We start from the raw sequence: 10,140 nt of genomic DNA on the forward strand, positions 1-10,140 counted from the left end.
CATTTCCGTCACACGCTTGAGGTATTCGGCCAATCATAACGCACTGGATAGCTGGCCAATCAGAGCACACCTCGCTTTTCAGAACGATGAGCTTTGTAAAAATCGACACGTTTCAGAAAAGTGGGGCATAGAGGAGAAACAATAATGTATAGTATGTGGAAATAATGTTTTTTGAAACTTAAACCGCATAAACATTTCATTACACCAAATACACAAAATAATGTTCTTTTTTAGCAACGTCATATGACCCCTTTAAAACTCATCACATGAATTACAGTCTCCCCCTGTTGTCTGGTCTTTGTTAACTGCTCATGGCCCATCCAATGGGCTGAAGACTATGCCGAATAAGACTGGCAGGTCTTGCTAAGCCCCCCTCTCTCCCTGGACTGCTGACTTCACTAAAATGTGCTCTTTGATTCCCCCCAGCATCATTGTGAGGAGGACAATTACTGGAGTATGAGCAGAGGGGACGGTCACACCAGGGTTATTAGAGTTAACTAAAATCATAAATAACATTTTGTTACTTGAAATAAAATAAACTTGAACTGGCAACAAAAAAAAAAAAAAAAAATATTTCATTTAGTTGACGTACTAAAATAACTGAAACTAAACTAAAAATGAATGAAAACTACATAGCTATAATTAAAAAATGAAAACTAATAAAAATGACAAAATCACAACAGAATTATTAAAACTTTAAATATAATTAATTAAAATATTAATTAAAAACTATATAGTAGTATCTCAGTTGCGCAGCAAGCAAACAAATATTTTGTTTTTTGGATATTCTTACGAATCATTTCCATTCTCTTCATATGCATCAGGGAAGAAGTCTTCTCTGTCTAGAATCTCCTGGTATTTGTCTGAGTATTCTGTGGTGGGGAAAAAAAAACAGAGGACCGATAAGCAGAGTAGTAGATTAGTAATAAATACAGTAATACAGTAATTATTCATATTAAAAATAAATAAATAAATAAATATTCCTGACATGTTATGATAATGAGAATCTGGAAGAAAAAAGTAAATAAATAAATACATTTAAATATACTTAATTTTATGAAAATAAATAAAGATTAAAGCAAGTCTTAACAGTCTTAAAACATGCTTTCTTTCTTTCCCCTTTAAAATGTAGTTTCTGATTTTCTTTTGATTTTGAACCCAATCATGGTTTTGTGACATTGACCCGCTTAATAAAACACAAGGAAGTCTGTATGTGGGTCACAGCAGACTGAAGAAGCTGCCGATACTCACCAGGATCCGCTGCTGTGAAAGGCGTCCCATCTGTTGTGTAGAAGGTTGGTTCATTCTGAGGAGGAAAACCATGACAGAAATTCATTAAAAGAGGCTACAAAACATTAATACAGTCACAGATTACATATTTTACTTCAAACCTGATTAAATACATTTAATTTCTTTGGCATTGCGCACCATAAAGTAGTTGGGGTCGTTGTCAGGTGTAGCATCACTGCTCACAGCGGCTACGTGAACTCGACCCCAGTTACTGGACTGCAACTCCAACAGTTTCAACAGCATCTGCTTGACATCTCTACAAATGCACACATACAGGAAACATCAATAAACACAGATACAGTGCATATCAATAATGCAACTTTACAGCTCAACAATCTAAGACATGGTTACACTAACAGTGATACTCTGCAACAAAGAAGCAAATGGAAGTGAACGATTTCCAGTGTCATGAGTAGACTTGTACCGGTATTCGGTAATGCGATATATCACGGTAATGAATATGCATGATATTGTTATCCTGGGCACTTCTAAATACCGTGAATAATTATAGATTACAAATTATTCAGAATTTTGAATGCATTTTAAGAATACTTTTCCCATCAACTGGTCAAAATGCACAACACCGCTGTATGCTGCGTGAAAGACGCGTGCGCACTCTGATGTAAACAAGCGCGGACGAGAAGCACATGGCGGAACATGTAGGAGACCTCTTGATGAAAGCACACTCACTCTCTGACAGCAGATGGCGCTAAACTGCAGAAATAATAATAATAAGGTAAAAGCATTAGCAATTAATAGCAACATGAAAATTTGATACTGGCATATCCCTAGTCATGAGCAAAAACAAATATTGGCGATGCAACTCAGCTTTATGCAAAAGTACAATGATAAACAGTAGGAGTGCAAACAGTGCTCAATACTACATTACATATATACCAGTGCATTTCAGAATCACTGAAATACTATTATAGTTTTATTGACATTTTTAAATGAGTTTTTTTTTCATATTTTGTTTTAATATTAATTTCACATTTTAGCTTTTTTGTTTTGTTTTGATACAAATTATTTTGATGTGTTTTGCCATTTTTGGTATAGTTTTAGTTATTTATAATTACCTTGATATACTGCATCCTAAACATTTCCAAAAACAATCAACCGTTACTGAACCGCTGCCTGACTCACTCACCGGCTGCATTTGGCATCTATCAAAATGTCTTCAATCTTCTTGATTACCTCATCCATGTCTGACTGGCCTTTCTCCTTCCACGTGTCATCCAGAATGGAACCACTCAGCTTGTCAAATCAGTAAAACAACGCTAGTCAACATCAACAGTGCAGTACTGCATTATTATCTGCAGATTAATTACTTATTTCATTTCAGTGCTTTGAGTTGCCTGGCAATTTCAAAGTCTTTGTTTATGTCAGGATTACTGTCACTAATGATCTTAAGTTGAGTCCTGAGGTCACTTGATAACTCCTACAGATTTGCTCTGACATTTGCTCTGAAACAGTACCATTTAGTGTATTTGCAGTGTGTAAGAAGAGGGATACTTCAAACCTTGAGTAATTTGACAGCACACATTAGGTTGGGGTCATCTGGGTGAGAGAATAATGCGTTCAAAAGATCCTTTAGCGCTCCCAGTAAGACATTAGCTCGCCCGGGTGTGTCCTTTCCACTTTTTATCTGAAAGATAATTGAAAGAATGAAGAATTGTAGTAGCTCATATTCTTGGAAACAATAAATATACAGCTCTGACATTTGAACTCTGACAAGCAGATACATATGTTAGGATTTATACAGTAGATTATACAAAGGAATAGATATACAGGGTTCAGACTTTAGCATTACATAATTTGCTCAGATGTAGCAGGTCAAGCTCTGCTGTTGGGTTTATTTTGTAATGATGACTGGCTGACAATATATGTTATTATAAATTCACTCAAATAAAAAAAAAAAAACATCTAAAACAAATAATTTTTGTTAATTTAAATAAATCTGAAATAAAAGAATAACTAATTAAATAATTTTGACTTGGCAACTAACTGAAATAAGTTGAAGCACTAAAATGACTAATTTGGAAATAAATAAAAAACAAAAACTTATAATAAATGAACATAAATGGAATCTAGAAAGTAATTACAATGAACAAAAAAAAGCAACAAAACTACAAATTAAAAAAATGAACTAAAATTAAAACGAAAACTGAAAATATCAAAACCATAATATATAAATACTGTACATTACTTAGTTCACCAGACAGCTTTACAAAATAAATAAATACAGGATTAGATGGATATAAATATTGATTTATATTGGTTATTAGACCGTATTGGCACTGGGAGTGAACTGACCTCTAGGTTAAGGTAAAGCTCCCCCAGAAACAGCACATAAGAGTGAAACCTTTTCTGGGTGCCTGGATCTCCTCTCACGGCCTGCTCCCTCTGCTCATACTCAGTTCGACACCTACACAGAATGGAGTTAAAGAATAAATGAAACTAACAAAAATGAGACCAAATGAAAGTGAAAGTAAAGGCTAAGATGGAAAAGGGAAGAAACTGTTGACTTTAAGAACCAAATGTCAAACCACTTTTATGAAACACCCCGTAATGGGTACTTGAGCATCATATTGCTAAACCTGAAATGTACCTCTGCAGCAGCAGCTGTCTGAAGTTACCGCTGGCTGGACTGAGACGGATGTGATGAGACAGATGGTTACAGAGCCGCGCTCCCGTGTAGGCGAAGTTAGGGATAGACGTGGACTGTGGAAAACAAATGTGGGACGACTTTCATTGCGTTCATCTTAATAATAACTGCTTAATTTATTATGTTTTGATTAGGGTTGTGCAGACAACCAGATTAAAAATGGTACCAAAGTAATATTTTGCAAAGTTCAGTTCTGCTATTTGGTTTGAAAATCAATACAGCGTAGATACATTGTTTGAAAATGAACCATTAATTGACCAATTATAAAATTTACATTTTTAAAATAACAATACCCATGGTGTTACAGAGGCTGTCTCAGGATACATGCATCCTTTTACAACAGACAATGAGCATGCAAAACTAAAAACAAAAAGCCACAATTTATAATTAGAGTACAGTTCATGCTGCTGAATTCAGCTTTGTGTCGTCATTTATATTTCAGATATATATTGATCAGTAAATAAATAAACTATATATTCACATTTGTGTGTGTCCACTTGAATGAATGAATAAATAAATAGATGAATACATAATATTATTTAGAAATAAAATAATAATAAATACATGAATATAGAATATGGACAGCTATAAATAAATACAGGATCAGATGGCTATAAAATATTGACTTATGTAGTAAATTATTAATTTATATTGGTTATTAGACTGTGCAATAATCATAATTGTAGTAATAAGTAGAAAGAATCAAGTGTGATTTTTTCAAACATATTCTCGGTCCGTTCACCACGGGGCCCCCTCAAAGCGTGGGGCCCGGTGTGACTGCACCAGTTGCACCACCCAAAGGACGCCCCTGGTTCCCACACAGATGCATTATTAGAGAGTCGTCAGAAGCACACCTGTACGTAGATGAGCTCTACCAGCTTCTGCAGAATCTCCTCTGTAGTGACGCAGCTGTTCAGCGTATCTGTGATGTAATCGATTTCTGACTCGAAGGACCCTGGAGATGAGTTCAGATGGCTTACGAAATCCTGAACGAAATCAGCCAATGAGGGCTCGGGATAGTATCCCTCAGATTCATCGGAATATACATCATCCTAAAAAAAAAAAAAAAAAGAGAACATTAGACTAATACCACAGTAAATTCACAAAAAGAGTGTCAAAAAAGAGCCACATGGACTCACCTGGAATGATGCATAACAGCCCGGGACAAACTCAGGTGCCGCAGCAGACAGTTTGGAGTTTTTCACAAGCGCATCTGCAGCACTGCTGCTATTGTGCCCTGAAGGAATAGGGGATCTGCTCTCTGGAATACAGAGCGATGAAGATTGGCATTAATGTTGAACATCTGTAGTCACTATACTCCGTCATTCCTGTTTTTTGTTATTGCATAGTTTTGATGACTTTACTAGTAGTCAAAAAATGTGAGAAACAGTAATAATAAAGAAAAAGCAGGTATGTCCAAACCTTAGACTTGTCGTGTAGGTACAGAAGCAACCTGACAAGATGACTTAACTTCTCCACTCAGGTCACATGACAGATTTATCCACTAACTGCTGGTGACAATTTAACCAGCTCTAATTCATGCATTCCAGTAAAAGTCCACCCATCTATCTATCTATCTATCTATCCATTCATGCATCTGTCCATCCATCCATCCATTAATTTCTGCAGCCATCCATTCATGCATCTATCATATATCCACCCATCTTTACATCCATATATCATCCATCCATCTATTCATTCATGCATCTATCCATCCATCCATCTAATAACAAAATATATCTATCTATCCATTCATGCATCTGTCCATCCATCCATCCATTCATTTCTGCAGCCATCCATTCATGCATCTATCATATATCCACCCATCTTTACATCCATATATCATCCATCCATCTATCTATTCATTCATGCATCTATCCATCCATCCATCTAATAACAAAATACATCTAAAATAGCAAGATGTGGTGGAAACTCGTTAAAATGGTTGATGTGCTTAGTACTCTATCCATTCGTGCATCTATCTATCTATACATCTAAAATAGAAAATAGCCATGTGGTGGAAACTATGGTTAAAAAGGCTGATGTGCTTTGTACTCCATCCATCCGTCTACCCATTCATGCATCTATCCATCCATGCATGCATGCATGTATCCATCTATCTACTCATGCATCAATCCATCTATCTATACAATACACCTAAAATAGCTAGGTGTGGTGGAAACTATGGTTAAAATGGTCGATGTGCTTTGTACTCTATCTATCTATCTATCTATCTATCTATCTATCCATCCATTTATCCATTCATACATCTATTTAACTGTTGTTAAAAGATGTGCTTTGTACTCTATCTATATATCTATCTATCCATTCATACATCTATTTAACTGTTGTTAAAATGGTTGATGTGCTATCTATCTATAATAGCCAGATGTGGTGGAACCTGTCTTACTGGCTGTCTGTTTGTCTCTAGCTGCCTATATATCTATAGTCAACTTTACTGAAATGTTAAAAATAAGTTTCACATCGTCAAAGCATTTGTAACGTCATATATTTGCACATAAACATGGACCCCTTGTATGTTTTCAGGTATTTCTACTGCCATTGTTAAAAAAGCAGCTTTTTACCTTACCCAAGCATTAGCATCTTTCTCAAAATCAAATGCACATATACAAACATATTTACACACACACAAACATAAATGCGTGTATGTATATCGTGATAACATTGCCTAGCATGAACTGTCATCGACTGAAGTCACTCCTCCACATCTATCTATCTATCTATCTATCTATCCATCCATTTATCCATTCATACATCTATTTAACTGTTGTTAAAACGGTTGATGTGCTATCTATCTATAATAGCCAGATGTGGTGGAACCTGTCTTACTGGCTGTCTGTTTGTCTCTAGCTGCCTATATATCTATAGTCAACTTTACTGAAATGTTAAAAATAAGTTTCACATCGTCAAAGCATTTGTAACGTCATATATTTGCACATAAACATGGACCCCTTGTATGTTTTCAGGTATTTCTACTGCCATTGTTAAAAAAGCAGCTTTTTACCTTACCCAAGCATTAGCATCTTTCTCAAAATCAAATGCACATATACAAACATATTTACACACACACAAACATAAATGCGTGTATGTATATCGTGATAACATTGCCTAGCATGAACTGTCATCGACTGAAGTCACTCCTCCACAGGCTAATTAACCCAAATGTTCTGCTTTTTATAACCGAGGGTGTCACAAATACAGAACTAGACAAAAAAGGACTAGGAATTGTGTGTGTATATCCCCCTCAAAAGACTCTGGCACCATTAGCTACTTCGCAGAGACAGTTATTAGCGGACTAGCATGTCAGCTAGCAGTGAACTTTACTTCACCTGCGCTGCTGTCAGACACCGGAGGAGACGTGCGCGGCTGTCTGAGCGGCTCACCCGGGCTAAACACTGAATTTCTGATGTCTCCAGCCTCGGATGAGGAGGAGGAGGAGGATGGTGTGCTGCTGCTGCTGCTGTTGTTGTTGTACATGATCTTCGTCTCGCTGATCTCCCCCGTCCGATCACAACTGTCTCTTCGTCAGACGCGAATAAACACACGGATCAGATCTCAGCGGGCCGCTGTACACACACACACACACACACACACACACGCACACACAGCTTCACTCTACAGTCTGCTTCTCACTTTCAACTTTACTATTTCTGTTCCTGGCATCTGTCCCTCTGTTAAAGCACTAATCACTTCCTCAGTCATTCTCCAGAAACACCAGCTGATCAGAGGAGCACTGCCATCTATTGGAAATAATTATCATCCTAGTGGAGAAATATTGCAGTAAATCATGGCTTCGCAAACAGATGTGGGATATTTTAAGCTTTACTTTGACAGGAATTTGGCATGAAAACGATAGTTTCCGCTGAAAATACCACAGATACTACAATTATTATGTATTTTACATAAATAGAGTAAAAAAAAATAAATAATAATAATAAATTCAAATGGTCAATGAAAAAAAAAGTTGATTAACCTTGATTTCATATGAGGCTTATCATTATTACAGCACGTTGTGAAGTTGTTTAGATATAAACACAATTTAAAACTTTTTTTTCTGATTTTTTGTTTTTTTTTTAGAAATAAACATCAAAATTAATCAGGTTCATAAAATTTTACATAAACAAAACTGTGGTACAACAAACCTGCCTGTAACTTTCTAGTGATCCTGAAGACCTTGATTAGCTTGCTCAGGTGTGTTTGATTAGGGCTGAGGGCCAGAGTTGAGAACCCCTGACCTAGACTAAACTGTCACTCATCTAGTTGGCACTAAATGTTGTTTTGTAGCAGTTATTTTACTCTAATTCATATAATATTGTAATATTTATTAATATTAATTAAATGTATAATTTTTTTCCATTTTTAGTTTGTTTCTTTAATTGACATTTGATTTGCTTTTGAATTTTTTATTGTTATTAATAGTTCTATTTAACTTTATTTTTAAATCAGTGTTTAAATGTTACATTTTTTAAGTTTTTAATTTATATTTTTAAATTTCAGTTTACAATTATTCAAAAAAAATGTAAACGTAAAATATTACAAAAAACGTTTTAGCTAGCAAGTTTATTTATTTACTGATCAATATGTATTTCCCATAAAAAATTGAGCAAAAATTGAGGCAAATTGATTTAACACTACAATGCATGTTAAAACTAATAAAATGCAACAAAATTATTCCCATCATGCTGTAGAGAGGGCCCAAATAATGTGATATCTTGGGTGTCACCATTTTAATGAATGCGTTTCATTCATGTACTAACGGGATCACACAAAATGTTGGATACAGCTGACATTGGTTAAGATGATTTGTAATTACAAATTGTTCATTTTTGTTAATTCAACAGTAATGATTGATGATGCTGTTAAGCTTGAGAAGGACAAAACCATTTCAAGAGAGTAAAATACAAATATTTGATACTTAAAACTATTTTTGTTTCATGTGGGATGCCACATTGTTTCCATCTGGCCATTCACACATTTATGCCAGTTTAGAGACTCAACCCATCTTTAATTTAGGTACAAGAATCAATGTTTTTGGTCCTGCTGGTCTTATTTTACTCTGATCTCCTGGAAACATTGATTTGTTTCAGTGTGATCCACTCACTGGTCTAAAATAGAGATTATATAGTACGTAGAGTCAGATCAGTGGATCCATCGAGAATTGACATAGCACTTCTCAGCACTCGTTCTTGTTTAATCACAGCAGTAATTCCCATTTGTTTTATTTGTATATTTTAACCGTATGATTGGAATACTCATCAAGTAATTTTCAATGACTGCCGCACACCTTACTTTACTTTGCACAGTAAAAACACTGAAACCACAGAAAGAATAAAACACCTTTTAGTATTTCATCTATTGCTTTTACAAAAATTGTATCATGCAAGTAATCACAAACAGGCAAATAATACAGATCTCTGAAACAATAAGAGTTTCTCTCTTCACATTGAGTTACATCAGTTACATCATATTGTGCAATTATTTCCCATCAGCCTCCTGCTGTCCTCCTTTCTTTTTCTTCTTCTTGTTTTGTTGCTGCTGTGTTTTGGCTTTCTTCGTGGCCGGCTGATTTTGTGTCTCTTCTCCTCCCTGCTGTTTCCTCTTCTTGTTCTTCTTCTTCTCTCCTGATGCTCCTTCAGGGGTTTCTGGTGTCTCTGTTCCCTCCAGGACGGTGGGCTTCTTACGGTTCTTGCGTTTCTTCGTCTCAGGAAGGAAGCCTTTCTTCTTCTTCTTCTTTGTGGTCTCTTCTGTCTGCTCTGGCTCTACAACTTTCTTCACCTTTTCCATCTTTGGCTTTCTAAAATAAAGCAAAGGAAGAGAGACATTAAAGACAGGTTCATCATCAGTTAAATCTGCTGGAAATTGTTTAATACTTGAAAATAAAAATATTTTACTATGTAATAAAAACTACTTTTATTATGTAATCCTTTAAACATGAAAGATACTTCACGTATTTCACTTTTGTCTATTTTTATTTGGAACATCATGGACACGAACCAAAAGATGATTATTCATTAGCAAACAAATATAAAATGATGCTAAAAATTCAGCTTTGATCACAGGAATAAACTACATTTAAAAATATATTAAAATAGAAAAGAGTTATTTGTTAAAATTGCACTAATATTTCACACTGTTTTTTTTTTTTTACTGTATTTTATTTCAAA

General features: G+C 35.2%; 1 protein-coding gene across 3 annotated transcripts in view; it reads right to left on the reverse strand.

The window, feature by feature from the left end:
• The window catches only part of LOC107704219 (polyadenylate-binding protein-interacting protein 1-like), a 10,762-nt gene extending 2,621 nt beyond the window's left edge, over positions 1–8,141 (reverse strand). Inside the window, exons 1-11 of one of the 3 annotated variants that reach the window (XM_016507115.1) lie at positions 8,119–8,141; positions 7,306–7,542; positions 5,095–5,216; positions 4,810–5,007; positions 3,899–4,011; positions 3,604–3,715; positions 2,810–2,935; positions 2,438–2,544; positions 1,429–1,546; positions 1,252–1,306; positions 794–872 (exon numbers count right to left, since the gene is read on the reverse strand). In XM_016507115.1, the coding sequence (XP_016362601.1) occupies positions 794–872; positions 1,252–1,306; positions 1,429–1,546; positions 2,438–2,544; positions 2,810–2,935; positions 3,604–3,715; positions 3,899–4,011; positions 4,810–5,007; positions 5,095–5,216; positions 7,306–7,453 (1,178 nt within the window). In that variant the 5' untranslated portion in view covers positions 7,454–7,542; positions 8,119–8,141. Of the gene's footprint in view, positions 1–793; positions 873–1,251; positions 1,307–1,428; positions 1,547–2,437; positions 2,545–2,809; positions 2,936–3,603; positions 3,716–3,898; positions 4,012–4,809; positions 5,008–5,094; positions 5,217–7,305; positions 7,738–7,949; positions 8,038–8,118 lie in introns of those variants that run through there. The other 2 variants (XM_016507123.1, XM_016507108.1) reach the window with 2 other exon arrangements.
• Positions 8,142–10,140: the final 1,999 nt, after the last annotated feature.

This window comes from Sinocyclocheilus anshuiensis, unplaced genomic scaffold (genome assembly GCF_001515605.1).
Source record: "Sinocyclocheilus anshuiensis isolate Anshui unplaced genomic scaffold, SAMN03320099.WGS_v1.1 scaffold117, whole genome shotgun sequence".
NCBI lineage: Eukaryota > Metazoa > Chordata > Actinopteri > Cypriniformes > Cyprinidae > Sinocyclocheilus > Sinocyclocheilus anshuiensis.